The sequence below is a fragment of the Panthera leo genome, chromosome B4, assembly GCF_018350215.1.
Source record: "Panthera leo isolate Ple1 chromosome B4, P.leo_Ple1_pat1.1, whole genome shotgun sequence".
Taxonomy (NCBI): Eukaryota; Metazoa; Chordata; class Mammalia; order Carnivora; family Felidae; genus Panthera; species Panthera leo.
Window position 1 is genome coordinate 82965286 of NC_056685.1, and position 27753 is coordinate 82993038.

Consider the following 27753-nt stretch of genomic DNA (forward strand, 5'->3'; position numbering starts at 1 on the left):
TCCTCCTGTTGCACATACACATTCAGTGATGTGGGGGAAGGGGGGCTGGGGAGCAGGTGGAGGGTGATGTCTCCATACGGGAGGGAAAAGATCCTGGGGTCAAAGATTCGGAGACCCAGGAGACATGAGCCACTCGATTGCAGTCTTGAGAGGAATGGAAATGGCCATGAGTCAGAATGTGTAGAGAGAAAGAACAGAGATGAGAACTAGGTCTTCCTGGAGGGTGCTTGCTCTAGTAGAGCCTCCACCTGCAGGGGTCAAAGGTATGGAGAAGGAAGTGAGAATTTTCAGAAGGCTCTCTATTCAAAAACGATATCCATAGGATAGAAACTGAGATCCAAAAGAGAGAGAAAATAGAACTGTCTGAAAAAGCAAAGTAAACCACATTTTACATTGTCATAGCTCATCATGACGGATTTCTTGGTCTAGCCACGGTCTGATGTGTGAGTAGAAGTGTGACATGATAAGAAATGTATATTTGGTTTCTGCCCCTAATTCCTGAGCTCTTAAATCCCTTGGAATTTCCCAGATAGTTTCAGGATGGGGACTGACTCCCAGAAAGACCAAGCCTTGCCTAGATGCTTGGAATGCCCAACCTCACCTCCTGTCCTCTGGGAAGAAGTCAGAGACTAGAGTTATAATTTATAATAGATCATGCCTTTATGTTGAAGCAGGCATAAAAATTCCGAAACTGTGAGGTTCAGAGAGCTTCTGGGTCGGTGAACATATCCACATGCCAGGAGGCCAGTGTACCCAACTCCATGGGAACAAAGCTCAGGACCCTTCCCGACCTCACACTATATACTCCTTATCTGGCTGTGCATTTGTATCCTTTATAATAAACCAGTAAACAAAGTAAATGTTTCCCTGAGTTTTGTGAGCCATGCCAGCAAATTATTGACACAGAGGTGGGGGGATTATGGGGACTTTGTAACCATGTTGGACAGAGTCATGTTTGTGACTGGCATCTAAAGTGAGAACAATCCTGTGGGACTGAGCCCTTAAACGTGTGGAGTCTGACACAAACTTCAGGTTGGTGCCAGAATTGATAAATTTTAGGACACCCACGGTTATAGGGTGTCCGGGAGTTGGAAAACTAATTGGTATTGGAGAAAAACCCCTACATATTTGGTGTCAGAAGTGTTATGAATAGAGAAACAGTTTTTCTATAGAAGGCTTTAAGAAAATTGCAAAATTAGGGGCGCCTGGGTGGCTCAGTCGGTTGAGTGACCGACTTCAGCTCAGGTCATGATCTCACAGTTTGTGAGTTCGAGCCCCGCGTCAGGCTCTGTGCTGACAGCTCGGAGCCTGGAGCCTGCTTCCGATTCTGGGTCTCCCTCTCTCTCTGCCCCTCCCCTCTCATGCTCTGTCTCTCTCTGTCTCAGAAATAAATAAACATAAAAAAAATTAAAAAAAAAAGAAAATTGCAAAATTAAAAATATCTCTTAAAGATATTAAAAATATCTCTTGTGGAGATAGTTGCACAACAATGGGAATATCCTTAATTAATTAATTGAAGTGTTAATTAACCAATGAATGAAAGTATTAATTACTTTAAATAATTAATTAATTACACCCAATGTGGGGCTTAAACTCATGACTCCCAGATCAAGAGTCACATGTTCTACCAACTGAGCCAGCCAGGTACCCCTTACTTAATGCTACTGAACTATATAATTAAAAGTGGCTAAAATGGTGGGATGCCTGGGTGGTTCAGTCGGTTAAGCATAGGACTTTGGCTCAGATCACGATTTCACAGTTTGTGGGTTCGAGCCCCGCATCGGGCTCTGTGCTGACAGCTCAGAGCCTGAAGCCCGCTTCGGATTCTGTGTCTCCCTCTCTCTCTGCACCTCCCCCGCTCATATTCTCTCTCTCTCTGTCTCTCCAAAATAAATAAACTTAAAAAAAAATAGCTAAGATGGTAAATTTGATGTTATGTTTATTTCACGTTATGTTTATTTCACGTTATGTTATTTCAACAAAAAATTAATTAGCAATCTTAAAAAAAATCACCTCCTTGAATCGATAAACAGAATGTGGCCTATCCATGCAATGAAACATTACTCAGACATAAAAGGTCATGAAATGCATATACGTGCTATAATGAGGATGAACCTCAGAAACGTTATGTGAAGTGGAAAAAAAAAAGACACAAGGGTCACGCATTGTATGATTCCATTTATGTTAAATATGCATGATAGGTAAATCCACAGAGACAGAAAGCAGAACGGTTATTGCCAGAGGCTGGGAGAAGAGGGAAGTAGGCAGTGCTTACCGGGTATGGGGTTTTCTTCGGGGGTTATGAAAATGTTAGGACCTAGAGAGGGGTGGTGGTTACATAATACCACCAATGTACTAAACTCCACTGAACTGTACACCGTAAGCCGGTTAATATTGTTATGAGAACTTCACCTCGATTAAATATGCATACGCAATCCCCTCCAGCCAACACACCTTGAGCCACGTGGCTCATGAGACGGGCTACCTCTCTGGGCTTAACAGAAGATGAGAAAGCCCATCCTTTCTCCCCGCAGGGGACACCACAGGGTATGTCAGGGGTCAAACGATTAACTGAGGTGAAAGCAGGCTGAGAAGCAGGAGGCTCTGCTGACACATCCATGGGCTCTGAGCCTTGCCCTCTAGCTTGGCAGGAGAGAGAAGCTTGGTGTCTGTCTCTCTCTCAGCCACCCTTGGCCACACTTCACGAGAAGTATGAAGCGGTGGGGGAAGGATGCTGTTCTCCCCCTCCGGGTCTAGGAGACTCCCTGAAGCTCAGTGCAGCCCCCTTTCCCACCCTACGTTTAATCCTCCCTCTGTGTCCAGCTTCTCACCCCAGAGCCAAGATGCAGGCTGGGGAGAATGGCAAGGGATGGGTGCGAGCCAGCGGCAAAGGGCAGAGTGACTAAAAGCCTGGCTGATTTTCAGATTTCTTTTAGCCCGCCCACCCACATCCAGTTCTGCTTTTGTAGGAATCAACAGACAGGGGAGAGTGGGATTCCAAGCCAATTTAGAGTGGAAAGCACGTATGTGTGTAAAGCATTGACCACAGGCCCAGCCTTGTGCTGAGCACTTTACCTTGTTGGCTCACTTAATTCTCACAACACCCCTGTTAGTAGATATTATCGTCCCATTTTGCAGAGGAGAGGACTGAGACTTAAGGAGGCAAATTCCCATAGCTAGTGAGTCAAGAGTCTGGATTTTAATACTTGCAGCCTGACTCCTCCCCGCCCCTGGCACACTGGGTCTTCTCCTGTGACTTCCCCTCTATCTGGATTGGGGGAAGGCAGGAAAAACACTGACCCTCTCCCACAGAGCCTCAGCCAGTGACACTGCTTCCTGGATGAGAAGGACGGCCCTGAAGCCCACAGCAAAGCCAGCCCCACAGCCACAGTCCCTCCAGTCTCCTTGCAGCTCCCCAGCAGCCCAGACCCACCACCGGCCCTCCAGGACCAGAGGCGCTCCAGACAGAAACTCAGGTGGGTGTCACCCTCTCTCAGGGAAGAAGGGAATCAGGGCTTGAAGATAATTGGCTTTTCTGCACAATTCACAAATGTTCCTAGGGATAAATCAGAGGGGTGTGTGTGTGTGTGTGTCCACATCCATAGCCCAGATGGCGAGACAGAGTTAAGACTTCCTAAGGAAGGCCCACAGGAAAGGGCCAAGGGGAGAAGTGCCAGGAGAGAAGTGGAGGTCAGAGATGGCCTGGGGCTGGAGATAGGGTGGGACCGGCCAGGCTGGGGAGGAACCTGGTCAGGCACCAACGGTTCTGGTCTCTCCCACCACTGAGCCCTAAGAAAATGTCTCTGCTCACAGGTCAAAGCTGGCAAGGGAGCTGTGTACTGTTTATACACAGTTTGAATATTTAAACTGCCTTTCTTGCCTCTTCAGACCCAGAATCTTCCCCCAAAGCCTCCTGGTCCCAGTAGCCCACTAACTTGAGGCTTAAGGCTGCTTTTGAGGTCTCCGTTCTCTTCCAACCCTCTCTTCTCCCCACCAGGCATTTGCTGGTCCTGATGTCAGTCAGGGACAACATGGGGCCTACCCCCTCGGAAGGGTTCACCACAGCACCTGCCAATGACTTTGGGGAGATCCACAACTGGAATGAACTGCTCTATTTCTTCAACCACACTTTGCCCGAGTGCCACATGGAGCTCAGGGAGGACACCAAGCAAGTGACCCTCTTTGTCCTCTACCTGGCCATCTTCGTGGTGGGGCTGGTGGAGAACCTCCTGGTGATCTGCGTCAACTGGCGCTGCCTGGGCCGGGCGGGCCTGCTCAACCTCTACATTCTCAACATGGCCATAGCGGACCTGGGCATCGTCCTATCTCTGCCCGTGTGGATGCTGGAGGTCATGCTGGACTACACCTGGCTCTGGGGCAGCTTCTCCTGCCGCTTCACTCACTACTTCTACTTTGCCAACATGTACAGCAGCATCTTCTTCCTGGTGTGCCTCAGTATCGACCGCTACGTCACCCTCACCAACACCTCTCCCTCCTGGCAGCGCCACCAGCACCGGATGCGGCGGGCCGTGTGCGTGGGTGTCTGGGTCCTCTCTGCCGTCATCCCACTGCCCGAGGTGGTACACATCCAGCTGGTGGAGAGCTCGGAGCCCATGTGCCTCTTCATGGCACCCTTTGAAACGTACAACACGTGGGCCCTGGTGGTGGCCCTGTCCACCACCATCCTGGGCTTCGTGCTGCCCTTCCCTCTCATGGTGATCTTCAACGTGCTGACGGCCTGCCGGCTTCGGCAGGCGGGATGGCGAGAGGGCCGGCGCCACTGCCTGCTGGTGTGTGCCTACGTGGCCGTCTTTGCCATCTGCTGGCTGCCCTACCACGTGACCCTGCTGCTGCTCACGCTGCACGGCACCCACGTCTCCCTCCACTGCTACCTGGTCCACCTGCTGTACTTCTTCTACGACATCATTGACTGCTTCTCCATGCTCCACTGCGTCGTCAACCCTATCCTCTACAACTTTCTCAGCCCGAGATTCCGGGACCAGCTGCTGAGTGCTGTGGTCCATTACCTTCCCAAGGTCCGGGCCAGGGGGGACAGACGTGCTTCCTCCCTCTCCTCCTCCTCCACTCAGCACTCCATCGTCATCATCAAGGAGGGCGCCCAGCCCGCCGCAGCAGGCCCCAGCACCACCCAGGCCTGAACTTCTAAGCGCCAACTACCTCGCCCATCCCTGCCCCTCAGCCTCTCCTAGGCAGCTGAGGTAGATCCCAATCTTCTCCACCGGCAAACTAGAAGGCTAGACGTGTAGGTGAGAGATTTTGGGGGGGGGGGGAAGGGTCAGAACACTCATGGTTAATTTTGAGTATGTCCTATAATATTGGGGTGAGAGGAGGAGAGGGGGCCAGGGAGGGGTCGAGAACAAGTCCTCAGTGTTGTACTATTTGTCTCAGTCCTCAGGACTAAAGAAGACACTCAGGAAAAAAAAAAAAGTGAAATAAATAACAGAGACAGCCATGACTCTGGCTCTTTCAAAACTCTGTACTTCCAGCTGGGATAGGCTAAAGAGATGCTCAACAGAGATGCACTCATTTCAGCAATCACCCTGGCCGGAAGGAGTGTGCTCCGCAGGGAGCTCACACAACTTTCCTTTTGTGTTTGTGTGTTGCTGTTCTCCCGGAGAACTATGCAGGCTGTGAGGACAAGAGGTCAGAGGCCAAGGAACCAGGAGGCCTCGGCAGGACGTTTCCTAGCATCCTCAGTGAGATGACAAATGGAGGGGGGTGAAGCAGAGGTCTGGCTCCCCACCCTTCCCACCATCCAGGAAGTGGCTCCATTTCCTTGCTGATACTCTCCCCTTCATCCATCCTGCTTCCCTCCCCCCGAAGCAGAGGAGCCATCCCAGAGTCAGTGCTCCTCACAGCCCACCTGCTCCTGGCTTCAGATCTAAGACATCTCCAGACTTCTAGAAAGAGAGGCTATCAGAAATCCATCCCCATCCCACGCTTTCTCTCCAGATCATAGGAAAATATCAAAGGATGTCCATTCTGGGAGCAGACCTTGGGAGAGCCAGCAGCAGGCACTGACAGATGCTCTGTCCCTCAGCCCTTGTCCCCTGCATGGGATGGGGAGGCAGAAATTTTCTGATTCTGTCACAGGGCAGAGTTCTGGTATTCTTACTTTTTAAAAAATGTTTATTTATTCATCTTTGAGACCAAAAGAGTACAAGTAGGGGAGGGGCCGAGAGAGGGGGAGACACAGAAGCCAAAGCAGGCTCTAGGCTCTGCGTTGTCAGCACAGAGCCCGAGGTGGGGCTTGAACTCACAAACTGCGAGATCATGACCTGAGCTGAAGTTGGATGCTTAACCGAGCCACCCAGGGGCCCCGCTCTGGTATTCTTCTAAGTCTGTTCTCACCGCTAAACTTCATTCTCCTTGGCCAGGTCTTTTCATAATTTTCCTGTCCTGCAACTTACTTCTATTCATGCTTGTCCCATAGATAGGAAATGAAGTCTTCTTATTAATAAGTAGGTCTTCTGGGGGCACCTGGTGACTCAGTCGGTTAAGCATCCAACTCTTGATCTTGGCTCAGGTCATGATCTCAAGGTTTGTGAGCGTGCAGAGCCTGCTTGGGGTTCTCTCTGCTCCCCCCCTACTCATACTCTCTGTCTCTCAGAATAAAAGACAATTTTAAAAATCCTAAAAAAAAAAAAATTAGGTCTTCTGTAAACAACTCATTTATCAGGGTCCCTGGGTGGCTCAGTCAGTTGAGCTAGGTCATGATCTCACAGTTCGTGGGTTTGAGCCCCACGTTGGGCTCTGTGCTGACAGCTTGGAGCCTGGAGGCTGCTTAGGATTCTGTCTGCTTCTCTCTCTGCCCCTCCCCCACTCACACATTGTCCCTCTCTCTCTCTCTCTCTCAAATAAAACATTAAAAAAAAAATCTTTTTTTAAAGACTCATTTATCAGTTAGGGTCTAGGCCCGTGTCCACAAAGGCAAGGCCTAAGAACATGATCCACTGGTTCCAAGTCTCTGGCCTCCTAGTCCTGGCTGTGGAGAATGAAGGGCTTGTGGGCATAATCACTGAGAGCCTCTGTTCTGCTCAAGGGCTCAGTATTTCTGGAATGTTTAACTTGGAACAACCATTCACTGACCCAGAGTGCTCTCTCCTCTGTTCTTAGAAATCTGAAACCATATTCACCAGATGCATGAAACACGTGCTCCAATAGTGTACATACCCGTGCATCAGGAGCACAGAGGGAAATCCCCCTATGATCCTCCTGCTCGTTGGGCCCAAATCTCAAAGGGTCTTAAGTGACAAACAGCTGCTCAGTGGCACAGAGCTGAGGGCTTTTTCAACCGGGAGAGTCCAGGTTGTGACATGGGGTTGCAGTAAGGGTTTAACCCAGTAATACAGAAAATGCACTAAAGACCCTCGTCCCTTGTGCTCATATAAAAACCAAGCCAAAATCTGATGCCTACATCACTGCCTCCTCGGACTTGGGCTCCAGAAGCTTCCTAAAGGGAACTTAATTTTACACCGGTCCTATCCCAAGTGACCTCAGAGGCCATCCCCCCACGGTCTCACTCTTCTCACAGATTTCTCTGGCAACCGCTGTCACCCAGGGCAGTATGAATACCTCCTCAGGGCCTCGGGAGGACAGAGAACCAGTGATACTGACCACAGCAAGGCTGCTCGGCTCAGCACTGACTGAGCACCGCTGGGAGCCACGCCTGGCCACTGTGCTGAGACCAAATGGGCCACATCACGCCCCAGCCTCTGAGGTCTATCTCCTTCTCTGTGGAGGTACATTTGTTATCGACCTCGTGAGATTGTGCCAAACCTCCACCTCCTCCCTGATTCTGCCTCTCTCCGCTCCAACATACCATGTCAGTGAATCCGATGGCACTGGCATGACCCTTTGAGGCCAAATCTCTTGTCCAACTAGACATGAGCAAGAGTCCCACTACTCTCTGAGCCAACGGAAGATCCCCTCAGGGAGGTTTCCCCTGGAAAGGTTGGGTTATTGACTTAATTTCCCACTAAAAACAGGTCAACAAGTCAGCCCTGGGGGATTCCAGCTACAGGAAAGGAAGCTGCCACCTGGAAGAATCCTGGCAGCTGCTGAGAAAGCTGCCGCTAACGGGTGCTGGGCTCCGATCTCAACAAGGGACAGTAACCCCAGTCAGTAGGAAAAGAATTCTCGTTTCAAATTTCCTTTTTTTTTTTTTTATTCTAAATAAAAACCACACTTTGTGCCGAACAATGGAATATAAAAGAATCAGATGTACAACGATTTTAGACATCTACTATTTGGGAAAAGAAGTTTACAAAATATACAAAACTTTACAGCAATAGATAGTAAACACTTAAATATTAGGAGGTCAGTACTTATTAATTTAATGGAAGGAAGTTAGACGTCAACAACTCTTCTTGGTTTCGTAAGAGACTTTCGCTAGCAGAGGTGGGAGGGGAGGGCAGACTGGACAGGGGGAGGGGTGTTAAAGAAACATCGAAATCAAAACAGTTTCATTTCCATTCGGGTGTTCAGCTTACGATGCGTGATCACAATGAAATCAATGCTGTGTGCCTGTGCTTCCTGACTCACTCAGTGCAGGACTGAGGCAAAAGGATGTGTGGGGACCTCCAGATGGGCAGACTTCTCCACACAGCCCACTCCCGTGCCAACAAAATCAGTGTCCATCTATAAAAGGATTTGAATTCGCTTCCAAAGATGAGTAGTCTCAAGAATAGGGCACAGCAAGAGGCCAGAAAACAAAGAGTATTCATCAGTAGCAAAACCTGACTGGGGAGAAGGTATTTAAGCCCAAAGGTTTGTCCTGGAGACCAAGGGATGCTGAACAGAAAGGAAGAAAGTCAAAAAGAACTTTTACCCATTTCCTAGTTCTTAGAGGTCACGTGGGCCCAACTCCCACCTCCTTTTTTTCCAGCTAGCCATGAACTATAGAGACTCCCTGGGGCCTTAAAATTTAGGACCAAATACTAAAATACAGCAGCGCTTCCCAGCAGGTGCTGTGGCCATCAGTGAGCCATCACTGAGTGACAGGAGAAGCAGGATACAGATCCCCTCCTCTGGCCACAAGCAGCCTCTGCTGTTTCTTCCAATGTGCCATACAAGTATTACCTTTTTCCCTTAAGAAACAGGTTGGGAATAGCCTCATGCTTGGTTTAATGCTCTACAGTCGCCATCTCGAAATTCATTTTTAAACAAAGGGCTCTGCAAATTACGTAGCTCGTCCTGAGTCAGAACAAGAAAAAGGAAAAAGGGAGAAAAAAAAAAGACATTCAGGGGTCAAAGAGAACCTCAGAACAATACAGCAGACTGCTAAACTGGGCTCCAAGGTGGGGAAGGGGGGGCGGTGGGGAAGGCGGGGGCATGGGGGCAACAAAATCAAATGAACAGAAGGTTGAAAAAAAATAAAAAAACTCAAAAGAAAATGAATACCTTCAACCAGGTATCCCAGATGCCCTCTGCCACAATAGAGAGTTTCAAGTAAAACAGTTCAGAAAAGAGTGAGCTGGAGGCAGCAAACATGACTCCAAACAGAGGGAGGGGTCAGGTGTGAATATGGGGACAAGCAGAGGAACAGGGTTTGGTCAGTGAGCCTCATGAGCTACTGACCCTGCTACATGTCTAACTGCAGCCAACCGGGCCACCCTGATCAACCACTTGACTCAGGAGGATCAGGGAATGCAGTTTTTTGTTTAGTGTTTCAGGGGCAAAGTTTCAAGGATTTGCTTTTTGGTTTACTGGCAAAAAGGGAAAACTTCACAGTTTCAGGTTAAGTATACAGACTACCCAGCATCCACGATGCCCTCCGTTAAGGAAAAGGGTTTCTCCAGCACACTGATCCATTCTCAGCTACCTGGCTGGGTTCCAGTAAGTACCACCTCTCTCAAATCTGACCATTCAAAAATCAGTCCTCATCAACAGTCTGGGAATTACCCAGCCTTGAAAAGCTTAGCAGACACTAGACGGTAGCCTTTTGCACGTTCTCCTTAAATTTCCAATGGTCAGCATGGGGAAGAAAGGGAGAAGCCAACCAGGGGTGAAAAATCTCAGCACTGGGGCACCTGGGTGGCTGTCAGTTGAGCGTCCGGCTCTTGATCTCAGCTCCGGTCACGATCTCCCGGTTCGTGGGTTTGAGCCCCGCCTTGGGCTCTGTGCCGACAGCATGGAGACTGCTTGGGATTCTGTCTCTCCCTCTCACTGCCCCTCCCCTGCTTGTACTGTACTCTCTCAAAATAAATAAACTTTAAAAAAAAAAAAAAATTCTCAGCACTGCTCTCCTGACAAGAATGACCTGAGGCAACAGGTAACAAGTTGGGTTTAGATGGTGAAAAGTGGCCACTGTACAAATCTCTTCGTGTAACAGTCACCCCACCAGAGAGTCATGTACCCTAACTGGGAGGCTTTATCAACTTAGGGCTAGGGAGAGAGACAGCAAGTCCAATAAGGACGGAGCTTTGGCTTGCCTGTATATCTTAACATAGCTTCCCAAGTTTAGGAAGGATGAGAAAATGTGCAAAAAGTTCCTTCATATAACTTGTTACCCTCAACACAATCCCCAATCTACTCAATCACAGGAAGGAAGAGGGATAAAAGGCCTAGGAATTTAATAGGCCCCAAATTTCTAGAACTTACATCCATTATCTAAAAGGTAATGCAAGAGACCACGTGGAGAGAAAGAAAAGAATTTGCTTGTTTAAAGGCTTGACACCTTCTCCCCTATTCTAGCCCCTGTTTCCCAAATCTCTGGCCAGGACTGTCCCCTGGAATATGGCTACTTGCTGGAGAGAAACTCATTTTCCTGAAGTCACTAATCCAAAAGAGATGCTGGATAATATGTATATAAAAGCAAAAATAAATAAATATTATTGTCCAAAAAGGCTCTGTGAGTGAATTAAAACCACTTGCTTGTGAAACAGCCCGGGGTGCGGCTGAGTCCCACCAAGGGCAGTGTCAGGGCCTCGGCCAGGGACTCCCAGAGCTCGCCTGAGCAGGGTGAGGTAGTATGAGTTACTGAGGTGCTACCTTGTGAATATGCGAGATCCGAGGGCCCTCTCCCTCAAGCCTTCTTTGGGCAGAAACCCCTCAAAAGCCACTGAGAACGGAGCCAACCAGCCCCAAGGACTGGGCAGACTCCATCACAGCCACCCAGGGAGGGCCTAAACCAGCTGCCCTCCAATAGCGCCCCCTGGTGGCAATGCAATGACAGATCAGGATAAATTCCAGCAGGTCAAAGGTGAGCTGCCAAGGCTCCCGGCCAGTTAGTGTACAAAGTAAACAACGGGTTACCCGACTGGGACAGACAGAGCGCACATCCCGCTACACACCACGTTACCCAGGTCCCTTCAATCCTGAAGGGCTCACAGTCCATCACTCTGCCACCTCATGGGGTCTTCTCATCTACACCACAGGTCAAACACACTTCTAGGTGGGAGACTGGATGTAAATTAAGGCAAGGCTGCTGCTGTCAGAGACATCCCCACCTCTCCACCAGGAAACTCAAGCTCGACGGAGGCCGCCAGATGACAGGTGACTGTATCAAAGTGGCTCCTTGTCCTCTTTACCCCACAGGGAAGGCCTAGCAACCTGGGCTATAACTCCATAAAACCGTATTTCTTTGGAATTGAGGAGAAAGGAGAAACCTCCCTTCCTGTCCATCCCGGCTGCCACTTCTGGCGGCACCGCAGGCCACCTCTTCTGACTGGCAAGGATTCATCCCAAAGCGTTCTGACCTAAATAGAAAGCTTTGTCCCCAGTTTGGATCTAGCTGCCAAAAGATTTTACTGTCCCATCAGCAGATTAGAGTGTCGCAACAAGCAGGCACCTCCATCCCATCTGCCTTTTCCCTGCTGAGGGCTGGGCCGGGAACCTGAGGTGAGCTGCCCTGCTGACTAGTCTTTTCCGAACGACCACATTTCCAAAATCTCTCTCACAGCTGGGTGTCCCAGTTGGAAATCTGGTACTAACACCCACAGTGAAAAGCCCTCTCTCCACCTCCTCTATTCAGTGAGGCCGTTGGTTGGATTGTTAGCAGCATAAAACCTATCAGTAAACTAAAACTTGAGAGGCTCGGAGAGAGGATCTAGTTGACGCCAACTGCCTGACCAGATCCCCAAACCGGCCTCAAAAGAATCAAAAAACACAGCCCTTCCTGGGCAAGAACAGGTAAGGAGGTAAACATGATAGGGCCGTCGCTTCTCAAATACAGTAACAGCTCGTGTGCTCTTTCTTCTTCTTTTCTTCTTTAAACACAGGACAGAACAGAATTCCTAGCAAGGCCAAACTGAAACTCCGGCTGGAGAGGGACCAACAGCCACTAGAAAATCAACGTCCTGGCTGCCGCCTGGGAGCTCCCCCTAGCTCCGCTGGGACCCAGTCAGCTGTCCGGGTTCTTTTCTGCCTCTTTGGAATGGATAATGTACATGAAGGTCTGTTCGATGGTGAAGTCGGGCGGGAGGCTGCCTTTGTGCACGCCGACGTGCTTGCTCATGAGGTTAAGGGTGGAGCTGTAGTGGCCACAGACCGTGCAGCGGTACATGAGGGCCCCCGAGTGCGTCTTCAGGTGGCACTTGATGGTCGAGCGGCCTCGGAAGAACTTGTGGCACACCTTACACTGGTACGGCTTCTCGCCTGTGTGGATCCGCCGGTGGTAGTTGAACTCGCTTGTGTGGGCGAACCTTTTGCCACAGACCTTGCAGCTATACTTGCTATTCCCAGCTTGGCCCTGCAGAGCCAGCTCCTCACTCAGGAACTCCTCTGCGGGCAGCTTCCGCTTCTGGAGAGCTGGGTGCTGCAGCCCAAAGCCAGGACGGGCGTCAAGGCCACTGTTGCACTTGTGCTGGCTGACATGGTAGCGATAGGCGGCCTCCGACTTAAAGCTCTGGCTGCACAAGTGGCAGCGGAAGAGGGCGTCTTCCAGGCTTTGGTGCACGGCCATGTGCTTCTCTAGGAGATGCCAGTCCACAAAGCTGTTCGCACAGACAGAGCAGGAGAAGACTGAAATGCCGAGATGGGACAGAGTGTGCCACATGAGGCTGCAGAGGTTGAGGTGGCGCTGGTCACAGACGCTACAGGCCTGGCCCTTCAGGTTTAGATGGTCCAGGATGTGCCCCCGGACCACGTGGAAATCTTTGGCCAGTGCCTTCCCACAGGCAGCGCATTTCAACTCCGCGGAGGCTGTCCCTGAAAACAAACCCAGCTTCCCAGACAGGGGATCGTTGGGGTGGACAATAATGTTGTTCTCAAATATCCCATCCCGTCGGTGGAGGGTCAGCTGCCACTGCGTAAAGAATTTAGTTTCACACATGTCGCAGGAGAAGAGGAAAATACCAATGTGGGACAGAACGTGGGTCACCCGGGAGTTTCGGTCCTGGAAGTGGGTCTCACAGACCTTGCAGTTGCCTGTCAGCAGGTCCACGTGGTCCCGAGCATGCTGTCGGATCAGCTGAATGTTGGGCTCTAGAACTTTCTTGCACACCTGGCAGGGCATGGCCTTATTCTCTCGGCTGTCACTCTCTCCAAAAGTCAGCTCATCCTCACTGTCATCACTCAACTCGATCACCTCCTCGGCCGTGCCTGTCTCCTCAGTGGGGTCTTCAAACGGCAAGTCACCATCCCCCAGGTCCTCCAGCTGGAGCTCATCCATCTGCCCAAAGCCTGGATCTTTGGAGTGGTCGCTATTGCTCAGACAGGAGTTGGTCCCAGTGGTCATGTCAATTGCATTGTCAGTGGTGAAGAAACTGTTTTTACTGAAGTCTCCATTGCTCTGAACTTTGTATGGCTGGCAGCAGCTGGTGCTGGTTTGGATGCCCATGCTGACAGTGCCTAGGCCTGGCGGAGTCGCCATCCTGGGGACGGAAGTGAAAGGAGCAGGAGCATCATGGTCTTCTGTCTTTGGCGGCAGTGGCTGCTGTGGCAGAGGCAGGCTATGGTTAGTGTCACCGGTAACATTTCTCTCTTCGTCTTTACAGCTTCCTCCAGCATCACTAGGTAACACGTAGTTCCTATCAGGACCGAAATGCTCCCCACCAGCCCGGAGGTCTCCAAGGGGATAGGTAGGTTCTGCCGAGCTACAACTCTGGGCGCCAGAGTGGCTCTCACTGGCGCCGGTCAGGGGCTTGGCCACGGCTGTGCTCTCCAGGTCAGGAAAGGTGGAGTGGCAGGCCCGAAGGAGATCCTCCATACCCAGGCGTTCGGCCACCTCGTAGATGACCCCAACATTGATCAGGTCTGTGAAGAGCTCTGATGTGTAGACAAAGCTCAGAATCTTCTCAAAGTTGGCAGGGGTGATGAAGTCCACCACATAGGTCCTGGCGGCATCGAGCCCAGTGTTCAGGAAGAGGTTCTGGAAGTAGCCAGCTGCACAGGCCAGCACGGCTTTGTGGGCCGGGAAGGAGCGGCTCCCCACCACAATGGTGACATCGCACATGGTCTCCGAGAGCCGGCACTTGTTGAGTTCCTTCAGCAGGTTGTTGGGGTGGTTGGTGCTTTGCAGTTTGATCCTCATGCCCATCTTAGCAGCTCCTGTGAAGTTGCCTCTGTATCAGCACGGTTCACCTACGGACAGCAAAAGGAAGAGATGGATGGCCACACACATCCCTGCAGGCGAGGAGCTCTGCGGAAGAAAATACCGCCCGTCTGAGTGTTTCCAAGCCCTGGGTGGAGAAGAGCAGGAGAAAATGGACGTGGAGAGCTGGTCTATGCTGCTGGGCGCAATGACGGGACAATGACCTCTCTCCCTGCATAGTCACAGAGTCCTCCTAACAAAATCCAAAAGTATTGAAAAAAATCTGACAGCTTGGTCTTTAAGAGTCAGTAAGAGAGGTTGTAGGCCTGGTTGGACAGGAGCTAGTGCCTCAGAGCCAAGCCAGAGGCACCTTCTCAGACACCGTTTTTATTTCATTACCAGAGCCACGGCTCAGATTTTACTCATATTAATTTTCTAATTTCTTCCTGAATACAAGCTTTCCTATCTCATTGAGTACATTCACTTCTCTTACAATTGCCAAATGCCATATACATCTTGGGACACAATTACCAAAGCTCCATTAGCCACTGAGGGCAAGATAAGGTTGCTCTTTTAGTTTCCTATCAATGCTGTGTCTTTTCAGTCCAATAAACCTCTTGCTCATTCACGAGTTCCCATCTCTCCCTGCTACCTGCCTACTCTCTTGTCTCGCCATAGCCCAGAGCCATCCAGATAGTGTTCTGTCACCTTCTCTGTATGCTGTGGATGAAGCTAAAGCACTCAGGACCCAAAGAAATAAAGCAGAGTAGAATAATACACTGTGGTATTTACTCTTACTTAAAAATGTGTTTTGTTTTTTTTTTTTTTCTTTTACCACCCTCTTTGGGACTTATGCATACGCTGACCAGAACTACCAGATTTTTACTTGATGCCCTAAGAAGGCATCTAATTATATAGGTAAGACTCCTAAAGGCTTCCCAGATCCCACTTTTCCCCCCTTTCGAGTACTGCATGCCTAAGGAAGACAAGCTAGCTACATTCTCCTTCAGTCTCACCACTCGCCCCGCGCGACACAGCCCCTTTCTCCACCTCACCACCTCCTACTAATTCCCAACTTTTGCTGGGGTCCAAGAAGCTTCTGCGCATTGCTGGGATACCAGTCAAGCATCTCCCGGGCCCTGGTGGCCACACATCAGGTCGGGGCACCGGAAAGCCTGAGTCGGGGGGTGGGAGGGAGGCAGACTGGTAACTTCCGAGAAGGCACCCCAACAATCTCGTGGCGCCGCAGTCTCCCCTCTGGAGGGTCGAATCCAGGAAGAAGGGCGTTGGATCGGGCGAGGGTGCTCCAATCTGGGGGCCACCGAGCACCTCGGTCCCTCCTCAAACGGCGGGGGATCCCCCGGAGCGCCTCCGGACGGGGGCCGGGGCGCCGGGCCGGACGGGATAGAAGGGATGGGCGGCGGGACCGGCCGGGGTCGGCGCGCGGCCGGGAATGATGGGTCCGGCCCAGGGGAGCCGGCAGGAGGGAGCCCAGCAAGAACGAGAGAAGGGCCGGGAGGGGGGTCGGGCCTCGGCCAGGGGCAGCCCTCGGCCCGGCCGCGCTTACCCGGCTCCGCGGGGCCCGAGCACCATCGCCACCGCCGCCTCACACAAAGGCCCCGGCCCGCCGTGCCCGGCCCGACGAGGAGGCGGCGCCGCCGGCCGCGGCCAGACTCTCCATCCGCCGCGCCGCTCGCCGCGCCGGCCCGGGCCGCCCCCGCCGCCCGGCCCGCAGCGCCCCCCGCCGTCCCGGAGGAGGCAGCGCCCCCCGCCGCTTGGTCGCAGCGCCCCCAGCCGCCCGGGAGGAGGCAGCGCCCCCCCACGGCGGGGCCGGGCGCCAGGTGGACGGGGCCGGAGCCGCCAACACTCCGCCCGCCCCCAGCAGCCCGCCGGCCGGCCGGGCCCCCGCGCGCCGCGGGACCCCCTGCCCAGGCCTCACCTCCCGCCTCCGCGCGGCCCTGGGACCGCGGGCCCGGCCGCGGCGCGAGCAGCTGCGGGGAAGTTTCCAACTCCCTTGATCCTGGTTTTTCTGAAATGTTCTGATCTACCAGGTGGAGGACCATTCCCTCCTCGCCCTGGGACCCGGATAAGTGAAAAACCCTATCCCGACTCTACACTCATCCTCTACCCTGACCTAGGTCTCCTAGTCCCAGAAGCTTCTCAAAACTTCCACTATTGTGGTTTTGCAAAAAAGAGGGGGAAAGTAAGATTATTTGATTAATTTATAGTCTCCATTAGGCTGTGAGCTAGCTAGGCTGAGAGCTTCCTGAAGTCAGGGATCTGTCTCGAGAACTACTCAACGCAGTGCTTACCACATACTTCCTGGTCCTTATGATTGGTGCTTAATAAAGCCTGCTTGACTGAATGAACTTGAGGGCTGGGCCCCTGGTACACGCTCTTCTGAAAATTCGAGGATGCGCCTCCTCCCACCTAGGGGCCAAAGGACGGAATTTACAGGATCCCACTCCACCTTGGGAGCCCAAGCCTGTTTCCTGCAGTCTGTCCTCCCTGAAGGCGAGCAGAATTTGCCACCCCAAATATGCCTTTTTGGCATAAGGATTATTTTAGATTGCTTATTTTTAAGAAACAGCAGACACAGGAGAAGCTCTGAAAGCAGAATAGAAATTACATTTATAAGGGAAATCTCCATTTGTAAGGGTGTCTCCCTCTCTGTACGAGGAAGAGAAAATGACTAAATCTCCAGAAACTCTTATCAATGGAGAAGGCAAGACTTAAATCTGCCTAACAACCATACCCTTATTTACCATGCTTGACCTGAAAACCCTCCATAACTGGCTCTCTACCCCAGTATATTCTTTTGTCTTTAGCTAGAGATGGTATTTAAGGTGACGGCTTGGCCATTTTAGGGAGTGATTCTGTTTTCCTGGACATCTCCCATGTATACAGGAGGTATACTGTTGAGGCTACTCAACTTCTGTTTGTTTTTCTCCTGTTAATCAGTCTTTTATTATAGGGTGGCCTCAGCCAAGAACTTGGAAGGGTTGAGGGAAAATTATTTTTCTTCCATTATATCTTCAACTGTTTCTAGAGTTCAGTTGTGCTGCTTCTATCCACTCGTTTCCCTTAGCACTGCATCTACCCTCCAAATCCTCTCCTCAGATGCTCCTGCCCAAAAATTGTCATCAAACCAAAACTCCCTGCCCTCCCTGCCACCTCCCCTCCACCACCATTACCACCGAAGACATTAGCAGTCATGGGCATCCCATCCTCTCCCCTCAATACATAGGAACCCCTCAGGCTCTAGGACCCTTCTCTTTCAGCCTCTCTCCCAGCACATTCTGTCCACTGCCAGATGATAGAGAGCGGCCAGGCACAACACCCCCCCCCCCCCCCGAGCAGGCGCACGGTAGAGTTCAGTAATTCCTCCATGGGTGAATGGGAAGAGGAGGATGCGCTGGAAGTTGCCAAGTGATCTAAGACAGTTTGGCTATTCAGTAACCATCAGTTATCTTGATGCATTTGGGAGATTGGGTGTCCCTCGTTCCACAACCTCACTAACTGGTGTTAGATTATACCAAAAGCAAGTGTTCTACCAAATGACGCCAATCATGTAATATGTATTAGCAAGGAGATACAAAAACGGTCATAGGACCCTCTTGTAGTTTGGGGGGCAGACAATCCCACTTAGCTCTCTCACGAAAGGGTCACTTGGAAGCTGATACACGTTCCAGTGGCAGGCCAACCCCCACAGTTGGACGAGGTGACCGGGTGTGCCCCTAAAGTGGACCCTCACACAAACTGATAGACTCCACACCTCCAGCATGACTCTGAGACGTTAGGCTGCAAAAGTCTGGGGCCTCTTCAAGCTTCCTAACCAAATGCCTTAACTATCTCCGGGGGAGTGTTGACCCTGGTAAATGTACTTCACGAGCTAAGAAACCACCCTAAAGGTGTAGATTAAAGTTTATACTGTTTATAGTTGTGATATTGTGATTTATAATAAGAAATATATATATTTTTTATTTCATTACCAGAGCCTGTAGGTCAGAACACAGGTAACAACCTGGACATGAGAGGGCATCCCAAGCAATGGGCAGTCTCAGTGGACTGAACTCTTAACCTGTGGAATCTGATATTATCTTTGGGTAGACAGTGTCAGAGCATTGCTTGTTAGTGTGGCGAAACCACACCTCCACACACGTTGGAATTAGTCCAGAAACTTAAAGACTGAAATCTTTTTAAAGTAAGAATCACCATGCAATCCCAGTCACACACACACACACACACACACACACACACACACACACACAGCTAAGTGGAGAAGCCACAAATCCGGTCAAGGTCTTATTGGCCAGGTCTCCTTAGGCACCAACCTCTTTACAACAGGAAGAGGAGGGCCAGTATTCTTTCACACGTTCTCCAAGTACAAAAACAGGAATCTGACTTAAAATTTGACTTCCTTTTTCCTGGAATCCCAAGGACTGCAATTTTTGTCAGCCCCACCAGAGAGCAACCTTTCTGCATTTATGCTCCTACTTGGCAAAGCACTGTATCATCTCAGCACACACGCCCATCTCCCAAGTCTGAGCAGAAACAACTCTTGAAGCTTTCATGACCTAAATAAATTCCCCAGACTCTGCAAAAGTTACCCCACTTTAAAACCTAGATAGATCATTTTGAAAAGCCAACATGATGAGTCACTGAAGAAAGGCTTGAGGCTCTGGGGTAAGAACATTCTTTGACCTGTAGCAATAAACCTGACCTAAGGGATGCTGAGTTGAGCTTTCTCTCCTCCCCCATCCCCACCATTCAGCTGTGGGTCCAAAGTTGCCCCATTAAGGTTCTGGGAAGAGAGAACTTTCACTGGGGTGAAGGAACTGTAGGAAGCGACCTCTGGCTCCGTAGCCCTGTCTCTACACTGCCTTGGGAGAATGGAGCGTTGATGTTGTAGCAGGGTAGTTCAGGGGGTACTGCCAGGCCCTGCACTGGGCTAAAATACGGAGCCTGAGGATCTCCCAGACTGTTCCCTTAGGGTACAGAATACCTCCTTGGGATCCCTGGGCTTATATATTCTGTGGACTGCTAGACCAGTGCTACAGGGGCTGGTGTCACTTGCATTGTAGAGGAGTCTGAGACAAATGTTTTCCCTTTATAATAACTGAAATGGCCAGCTGACACTGAAGATACCTGCTCCCTTCTTTCTTGACCTCTGTAGTAACTTCCCCATCCACACCCCATTGTTTGCTTGTCCACCACTGGCTCCACTGTAAACGATGTGTGTAGGTCACCGTTACAGGATCCATGCTCAACATTTGAAGACAGAAAAATGGTACAATTCAATAGATGCATCCTCCTTTGTGGCTGGGTCCTTGCACAGCCTTGACCTCCCTCTCCTTCTCTAAGTAGAGTCAGATGCAGGGACTGATGTCTCCTAGGCTCATCCTAGAAATACAGACAAGCCATTGAGAATATATTTTTCCTTTATCTGAAGCTAGTCTGTGAAAGTCTTTGACCACTAGAAACCATCTTCCAAATTCATTCATTTACTATTTCTTAAATGTTTATTTATTTTTGAGAGAGAGAGAGAGAACATGAGCAGGGGAGAGGCAGAGAGAGAAAGGGAGCAGAGGATCCAAAGCAGGCTCTGTGCTGACAGCAGTGAGCCGGATGCAGGGCTGGAATTCACGAACCGCGAGATCATGACCTGAGCCGAAGTCAGACGTTCAACCAACTGAGCCACCCAGACGCCCTTCATTTATTTTTTAATTACTAAATAAATCTTCCATACTAATTGTATGAAGCACTGCTGAAGGCACTGTTGGGAAAATTGATATGTGTGCCAAATAAAGATGCTTCCATTTATATATGATATATGCATGTGTGCATACATGTATGTGTATATTACGTAGCTCGAAGAGTCAAGGAAGAGAAAAACTCACCCACCAGCCAAATAAATACATCACTCTAGGTCATATGTGAAAATCTTTTATTGTTGAGGAATGGAAAGAGATGTCATAGTTTTAAATGTAGGACACTTACATTATCCAAGGGGATCTAGGGTCAATGCCCACTAGGATTGAGGGTGCTCACTCTGCAGTTTCTCCATCACGGTGAGGTAGAGGGATGGGGAAGGAGTCAAAGCACAGGAGTGTTACGAGGTGGGGGGGCTGGGGGGCGAAGAAAGGGAAATAGAGCACGTGCAGCTGGGGGTTGGGAGGTGGGGGGCACGTGTCTTCATGATGCAGCCCACGAGTCCAGAAGTGGAGTGCTGAGGAGCAAAAATGAAATCACATCTTCTATCCTGTAAAACTCCCACCGACCACTTGTCGGGGAAGCAGTGGGGTATGTAAGGGAGGAAAAGAGAACAGAAATCTCAGCCCTCAGCTCTCCCTGTAGCCTTTGAACTGGAGGACTGAACTCTTCTAGCCGCAGGAGCTTGTTCCTTCCCAGCTGCAAGTTTACCATGCTACTTATTTTTTTTTTTTTTTTAAGAGACGGAGAGGGGCAAAGGGAGAGAGAGAGAATCTTAAGCAGGCTCCTGTGCTCAGCATCCCATGAGTCAGGCAAACTATAGCCCCATTCAACGTGCCTGGGTGCTGATGCTTCCCCAGGGTCCCCCAGTCCCTCCTCCTCTTTCCAGAAACCTCCCAGAGGAAGAAGAGGCCCAGGGATCACTTCCTTTGTTAGCAGTTTCACATGAATGAAATCAGATGACACAATGATCTGTGTTGATCTATCTCATCTAATCTCCTTTAAATGCCAGCCTCTGGGGACTTTATGTGCTATTCTTCCTGGCACCTAACAGGTTGAGAATGCTCCATCAGTGGTGACATTATGAAGGCTGTAATTATGAGACTGGCCCCTCTGAAAGAGCCTAGATTCACCAGCGAGCATTAAAAGTAGATTTCCACAATGCACTTGTTTCCACCATTTGTATAAAATACTATGGCAAAATTGCACTGTAATTATCTTTATGGCCAATGCATAACGCTGGGGGAGACTATGTCATCCAGATATAGCTGCCCGTATAATTATCTGGCGGTCGGCAGGACTGAAATAACCGTCTAATGAGAGCAAAATGATACGGTAAGTACCATGTAATCAGCGAGTTACGGTTATTACGGCTCTTTGTGCCCTCTCACCCAACACTGAATGGGGGGCTAGACCTAGTCTCCGGGCCCAGGGAGCCATGCACAGGCAGTTTCATCGAGAGCCATCGAGAGCTCTTGCTCCTCTGCTCTCCCCTGAGACCGGTGACTGCGGGTAACAGGGATACAGGGACAGGGACAGGAGTCTCTCTGTGCTCACAGAGGCTTCCCGATGCGTCTCTTTTCCTCCCCCCACACCATCTTTCTTCAGAATGCAAAGAAACCCATCAGTTGGGCCGCTATTGCCGTGTGGGGGAAGATGGGGTTGACACGGTAGTTTCTGTGTTTTGACTAGACGCTTCCCTGGGAGACTCTCATACTCGAACACTAAGGGAGAGATCTGTCAGCCCACTCAAGCCCAGGGTCCAGCCGAGCCAGCTCTAGGCAGACAGACCAGAGCCAGGCAGGGGGGACACTGGGACATTACCCATGCCTCCCAGATGGCAGTAATCCTAACACAGCCAACACACAGCACTATGCACTGTGTGCCAGGTACTGTTCTGAAGACTATCTACGCTCAATCCTCAAAAGTACAACCCTGCAAAATAATATCCCTCCCACTTTTCAGATGAGGAAACTGAGGCACAGAAGGGTTATATAACTTGGCCAAGGGGACAAGCCAGTGAGCTGCAGATCCAGGATTCAAACTCAGGCTATGCTCTTATCCATTTTGCTACACAAAGCAACCAAGCTAGTTACACCCTGTTAAATTTCAGAGTTCCTTGCATTTCTTCCTAAAGCACTCTTGTGAAGAACTACACGCTGGACCCAGTCACTGGAGATTCTGAATGATCTGAAAGGTTTTAGCCCACCTAAGAGGCAGAACACTTTATGTACGAATTGTAATAATTGTAATTATTGTGCCTGTAATTTTCAGATGATGGTCTCTTCATCTTGTACGTAGATAATAAGAGAATGGAGTCCAAACAACAGAAGTTGCCCATCAGAGAAGCCACAGGAGAAGCCCCTCTCTCCCCATTCCCCACCACTAATGCGTGCTCATGAGTCAGCCAGGGTCCATGATACAGGGGAAGAAGAAAGAAAGAAGGGTGTGTGTGAGTGAGCACGTGTGTGCGTGTGAGTGTGCACGTTCTTACAGACCAATATGCACCTCTAAGTGATGGTGTGTTTGGCCAACAGTGTGCTGGGCACTGGCAGTATATTTTAAGGCAGATTTATGAGTATTAATGCCTGTAGCATCAGAGGAAATGCCTTTGTGGTAACCCCATTCCCCCCTCCCCGCTCCCACAGTCCCTTTCCTCTCCTAACCAACAATTCTTACCTCATTCCACACTGGGGGGATACTTGAGGGTGCCAAAGCTGGGGACATTCTCTTGGTTTACATCAATAGAAGTGTCTGGGATAAAGTAAACAGTGTTGTTAGGAGAGATGTTTTTGAATGTGACCTTCACCCTGACCCAACAGCGAAGGGCTAGCTAGCCATGAAAGACAGCGTTGGAAGACAGAGTCGGGAACAAGAAGCACATTGTGTTTGGGAGATAGGGAGGAAACAGATTCCCCCAACTCCTTCCCAGCTGCAGCAGAACTATCTTATAAAGGTCTCCCCATTGTGCTCCTAGGGAGAGCTGGACCATGGATCCAACCCGATTGGGTAGAAGGGCCAAGGAACCCTCACTGTAGCTAAGAAAAGTCCTGTCTTTCCCTCTGGTGACGAATATGAGGCACTTGACTTCTGCCATATCTTTGCCAGTAGTACCCTAAACCCTCCCACTGTACCTCCACACACTCCTACCTGGCTGGCTGTTCCTCTTGCCCATAAGTCCCACGAAGAAGTCGTGCATGTCACCTGTAGAAAAAGGACCAACATTGCCAACAGTGATAATGGGTGGTGGGAGTGGGGTGCGGGGGGAGAGATGTGTCAAGACTTCTGAAATCGGGTTTCTGATCTTTGGTTCTTTATCATGCCACAGCTTGTCCCCCAAGTTAGGGGAACAGGCTATCCCCTAAGCTCACCCTCTCTGCCCACCTCTCCCTCCTCCACACTTCAAGAATTCTCTGCCCCCACAGGTGCCTGGCTTAGAATCTTCACAGCCACCAAGAGATCCTCTTGGTTCCCAATGACCAGCTGATGAAGGGAAAGTCCACCACACTCCTCACACCTGCTTCCTCCTGGTTCCCAGTGACCTCGCACATCCAGGAAAGACTGGCTGAACAGTTGCAGCTGGCTTATTGTCTGTGCCAGCTGAGACGGGGCCAGCCAGAATGGTCACCGGGCCCCACGCCCATGGAACGCTAGCTAGAAAGCAGTCAGCAGAGACAGGGAGGGACAAGAGGCTACTCACGTTTCTGGGGAAGTGGCGATTCCTTAGGATCTGTGAAAGCAAGAACAATGTGTAACTGGGGAATAGAATCTGGAAAGTGACAGTTAGAGGGGATTCAGGTCACAACCCTCAATTATTCACCAAGCCATCTCCAGTCTCCATCCCACCTGAAGGCTCCTCCCAAGCCTATTTAATGGTCAGAATCTTGCCCCCCACCACACTTCCCCCAAGGCTGCTTCCTACCCACGCTAGCCTTGCTCAGCATTTTGAGCAATCCATCCAGAGAGACTGAGCGGCTGTCATAGAGTTTCCGGAGCAAAGATGGAGGCAGCTGGTAGAGGTCCAAGTCCTTCTAAGGGACAGAAACAAAGAGGGCTGAGGCTCACACCTAATCCTTTTACCCCTCCCCACAAAGAACAACCTCTTCTTGAGCCCATCACAGCTAAACCTGACATTTTGTTTCCTTCAGGATTTCCTTTGGTTTACACTGGAAGAGAAGTGGGCTCTCAAACTGTGGTCCACGGAACAGCAGCACCACTGCTGTGGGCTTGTTAGAAATACCTAATCTCAATCTCAGTCCTACCCCGACCTATTAAGACAATCTGCGTTTTAACCACGCTCCCAGGCAACGCATATACACAGCAAGATTTGAGAAGCGCTGGTAAAGAGAACACAGTGGGCATCCCTGTAGGCAGACCAAGTGTCCTGGTTTGTCCAGAACTAAGAGCTTCCCTGGGATGTGGGGCTTTCGGGGCTTATGCTTGTCCTGGGAAAACTGGGACAGTTGGTCACTGTCTCCCAAGCTCAAAGGAGACTGTCCCTTAGGGCTCTCTCCCATCTCCTGCCGCCTCTCAGTGAGAAGGACCATTGGTTCTGTTCTCCTTGGCACATCAGGAACCAGTTTGCCCAAGGATGTGGTTGCCCCACTATGGGAGTGAGCCATGATTTCTGCCACTCCCAAGAAAGGCCCATCGGACAGAGCAAGCATCCTCTGTATTCCATGATTGAGTCACAGACAGGACTCAGTCCTTGGGATGGGTGTCGGTAGGCAGCAGGGGCGCATCTGCAATCCTGAAATTCCCCTACTCTGCAGTACGTTCGTGGATGTTTCTCTGCCTGTGGTTCCCACCACCCCTCATTCTCTTTTCTTCTCCATAGATTTCTGCCTCTGGTTGTCTCTCCCTCTCTCTTTTCTACACTGAATTTAGATTGCCTGGAAAACAGTGTGTTCAGAATGACACCTCCTATCCTCTACAACTGAACCCCATTCTGGACCAGGGGCTCTTCGTTGTCTTGCTGATTTTTTTTTTAAGCAGCCTGGGCACAGCAGGATGGTTGTGGGCACACACTACACAGCCAGTTAGTTGCAGCTGCAGAGAAACAATGACAATGATCATGTTTGGAGATTCTCACCTTGAATCTCAGCGGTGCCTCTCTATCCAGAGCCCAGGTGTCCTTAGGCTCCCAGGCACACACACAGCACATTTACACAGATGCACCCTGCATATACCAACCAGTTACCCGGGCACACATATACCCTACCCTCATCTCACCCCAATTTCCCTCATCCTCACAGACCTTCAGGGAAAAGGGGTGAGATGGCAACCTCTCTCTTTCATTGACCACCTGGCCCAAGGTCTTGAAGCAAGCTCGCTTTAAAGAAATATAGCCAGATACTCTGACCATCTCCAGCTGGAACTGTGGGCTCTGAGCACAGTGTCAAGCCCATTTTTGGCACTCCTTGTGTATTTTTTATATTTTTGAACTGCTTCTGGTCTTTTGGATCTGGTGCAATGGCCGCCACCTGCAAGGCTGCCAGCCTGGCGTGCCCCGCGACACATATGGATGAAGACTGATTTCTCTCTTTGCCCTGCGCACGACATCCTAGGCAGCCACTTTTCCCAAATTGTTCAAATATTCTGCCCACCTCCTGTAATGAGATGCTAAACAGATCTGAGCTGGAGAGGCAGTTAGACTTCACACACTGAATTTGTAATGAGTTCCACCTATAATCATCTTAAAAGCATGTGTACCAATGTAATTGCTGCCATTTCAAAACCTTGAAAAGACTCCCTCCCTGCTCTCCCCCTGTACCCCTTCCCTGACAACTCCTGTTCTTTTTCTTAGAGAAACTTTGGAAATTGGGGCCTGGTCTGTTTCGTGGAGATTTTACCCCCTATCCTGACTAAGCAGAGGCTAGAGCAGGGCGAGGAAAAGGAAAGAAGAGGTTAGGGCTTAGGAACACCTGAGGTTACTGGGGGTGGATGAGCAGAGCGTATAGGAATTTATTTGAATTTTGAAAATAAAATAATACACGTAACTGATAGGTAAAATAGCATATAAATGACCATTTGGGAGAGAAATTCTGAGTATATTTCATACCATCCAAGGAGTGGAAAGGATCTGCCCCCTGTAGAAGGATAGCAACTGAGCTGGACCACCCTAGCTTACGCTTCACAGTATCCCTAAGTCACTGATCAACCAACCAAACAACGTATTGGTAGGGCACTTTTTAGGTACAGGGCTATCAAAGACACGCAGAGGGAGAGAGACACTTAGAGGCATCCCTAGAGACACTGAGAACAGGAGACCGCCAGAGTCAGAGAAACCCACCCTCTGATGGATAACCCGGGTAACTCCCACCCCACCTTCCTCTCAACAGCTGTGGAACAGGCATGGCACCAGCTCTCATGACGCTGCCTAGGACTCTGCCAGAGTGGGCACAACCAGAGGGGGCGCCTTACCTTGTTGTGGCCCCCACCGGGCACCACCTGCTCCCGTGAGTCCTCACAGACAGCCCCCAAACCGTGAGCCAGGCTAATGGCCAGAATGGCTGCGAACAGCAGGGCACTCCTCATGGTGCCTAGGAGGGCAGAGGGACAGGACAGGGGTGCAGGGAGGATGCGGCATGGGTGCAAATGCAGGAGACATTATGCAACTGGCAGCCTGGCTTGATCCTGCTTCCCCAGCCCCCAAATCCACCCCCCAAGCCCTGTTCTGGGGAGAGTATCTCTGAGCAGGAGGGCCATCCTTTGGGTTCAATTTCCCCACTCCCCCACCACACATCTCCCCAGGCTGAGCACCTGGCAATGAGCAATGTTGCAAAAGTGCCAGATGCTAGTCTTCCAGGGAAGATGATAGATCCGTGGGACACACACCAGTCTGTCTTCATAGCTTGGGGAGGGATCCTGGATTCTATTTTCCAGCACTAGGTAACCCAGACTTAGGCAAAAACTTTCTAGTATTGGAAGGATCAGTCTGAACCCGCAGGCTCCAAACATTACTGGTTTTTAAACCCTACCGGTGCTTTCCGCTCACCTTCCCACTACCCTGCTCCCAGATCAAAAGCTGCCACCTTTATTCCCTCCTAACTCTGGCCTCTGTCCTTTGGTGCCAACTCCAGTCCATCCGACATTCTCCCACTCGTGCCTACCTGTGGAGTAGCTTTGAGCCCAGGGCAGATGGTCTAGCAGGATCAGGGAGCTGGTCGGCAGCAGTGCCCACTCCCCACACGCTGGTAGTGCCGCTGCCTCCCTCCGTGCAGGGAGTGGAGGGGATCTGAGGATGTGGCAGGAACACCGGCCCAGCTCCCTGATAAAGGCTCTGGGAGGGTCTGGGGGAGCCGGAGGAGGGGCTGTGAATCACCAATCCCAGGGTGGCTGGAGGGGAGGGGGGAGGCTGGTGGAGAAAAAGGAGGATATAGGCTGCAGACACACACACACACACACACACACACACACACACACACAACCACACAAACCCTGCAGTCAGCTGGAGTTATCCAGCAGCCCACTTTCCAACAGCCCCTGAGCTGGGCACACTAAAGAATGATGTTGTATATGCTTTGTCCCAAAATTCCCATGTGGGA

The 27753-nt window shown here is 50.6% G+C and overlaps 3 protein-coding genes across 3 annotated transcripts; 1 reads left to right on the forward strand and 2 right to left on the reverse strand.

Annotated features, from left to right (window-relative positions):
* Positions 1-3096: 3096 nt before the first annotated feature.
* GPR182 (G protein-coupled receptor 182) lies at positions 3097-5250 on the forward strand. Its single transcript, XM_042944621.1, has 2 exons — positions 3097-3476; positions 3998-5250. Exon 2 carries the CDS (start codon positions 4014-4016, stop codon positions 5157-5159), a length of 1146 nt encoding a protein of 381 aa, XP_042800555.1. The 5' UTR covers positions 3097-3476; positions 3998-4013; the 3' UTR covers positions 5160-5250.
* Positions 5251-10187: 4937 nt separating this feature from the next.
* Positions 10188-16135, reverse strand: ZBTB39 (zinc finger and BTB domain containing 39). The gene is made up of 2 exons (XM_042946920.1): positions 16062-16135; positions 10188-14544 (listed from the first exon to the last, which is right to left on the reverse strand). The coding sequence occupies exon 2, from the start codon at positions 14498-14500 to the stop codon at positions 12365-12367; it is 2136 nt and encodes a 711-aa protein (XP_042802854.1). The 5' UTR covers positions 14501-14544; positions 16062-16135; the 3' UTR covers positions 10188-12364.
* Positions 16136-20424: 4289 nt separating this feature from the next.
* Positions 20425-27437, reverse strand: TAC3 (tachykinin precursor 3). The gene is made up of 7 exons (XM_042944622.1): positions 27319-27437; positions 26630-26748; positions 24129-24237; positions 23907-23936; positions 23357-23410; positions 22886-22960; positions 20425-20723 (listed from the first exon to the last, which is right to left on the reverse strand). The coding sequence occupies exons 2-6, from the start codon at positions 26741-26743 to the stop codon at positions 22887-22889; spliced, it is 381 nt and encodes a 126-aa protein (XP_042800556.1). The 5' UTR covers positions 26744-26748; positions 27319-27437; the 3' UTR covers positions 20425-20723; position 22886.
* Positions 27438-27753: the final 316 nt, after the last annotated feature.

Bases quoted from the DNA above. Each gene is read 5' to 3' on its own strand.
- GPR182 (XM_042944621.1), top strand. From the start codon at position 4,014: ATGTCAGTCAGGGACAACATGGGGCCTACCCCCTCGGAAGGGTTCACC.
- ZBTB39 (XM_042946920.1), bottom strand. From the start codon at position 14,500: ATGGGCATGAGGATCAAACTGCAAAGCACCAACCACCCCAACAACCTG.
- TAC3 (XM_042944622.1), bottom strand. From the start codon at position 26,743: ATGAGGAGTGCCCTGCTGTTCGCAGCCATTCTGGCCATTAGCCTGGCT. The intron at 23,411-23,906 runs GTGAGTAGCCTC...CTTTTTCTACAG, and splicing joins ATCGCCACTTCCCCAGAAAC to GTGACATGCACGACTTCTTC. The intron at 22,961-23,356 runs GTAGGAGTGTGT...ACTTTATCCCAG, and splicing joins CAAGAGGAACAGCCAGCCAG to ACACTTCTATTGATGTAAAC.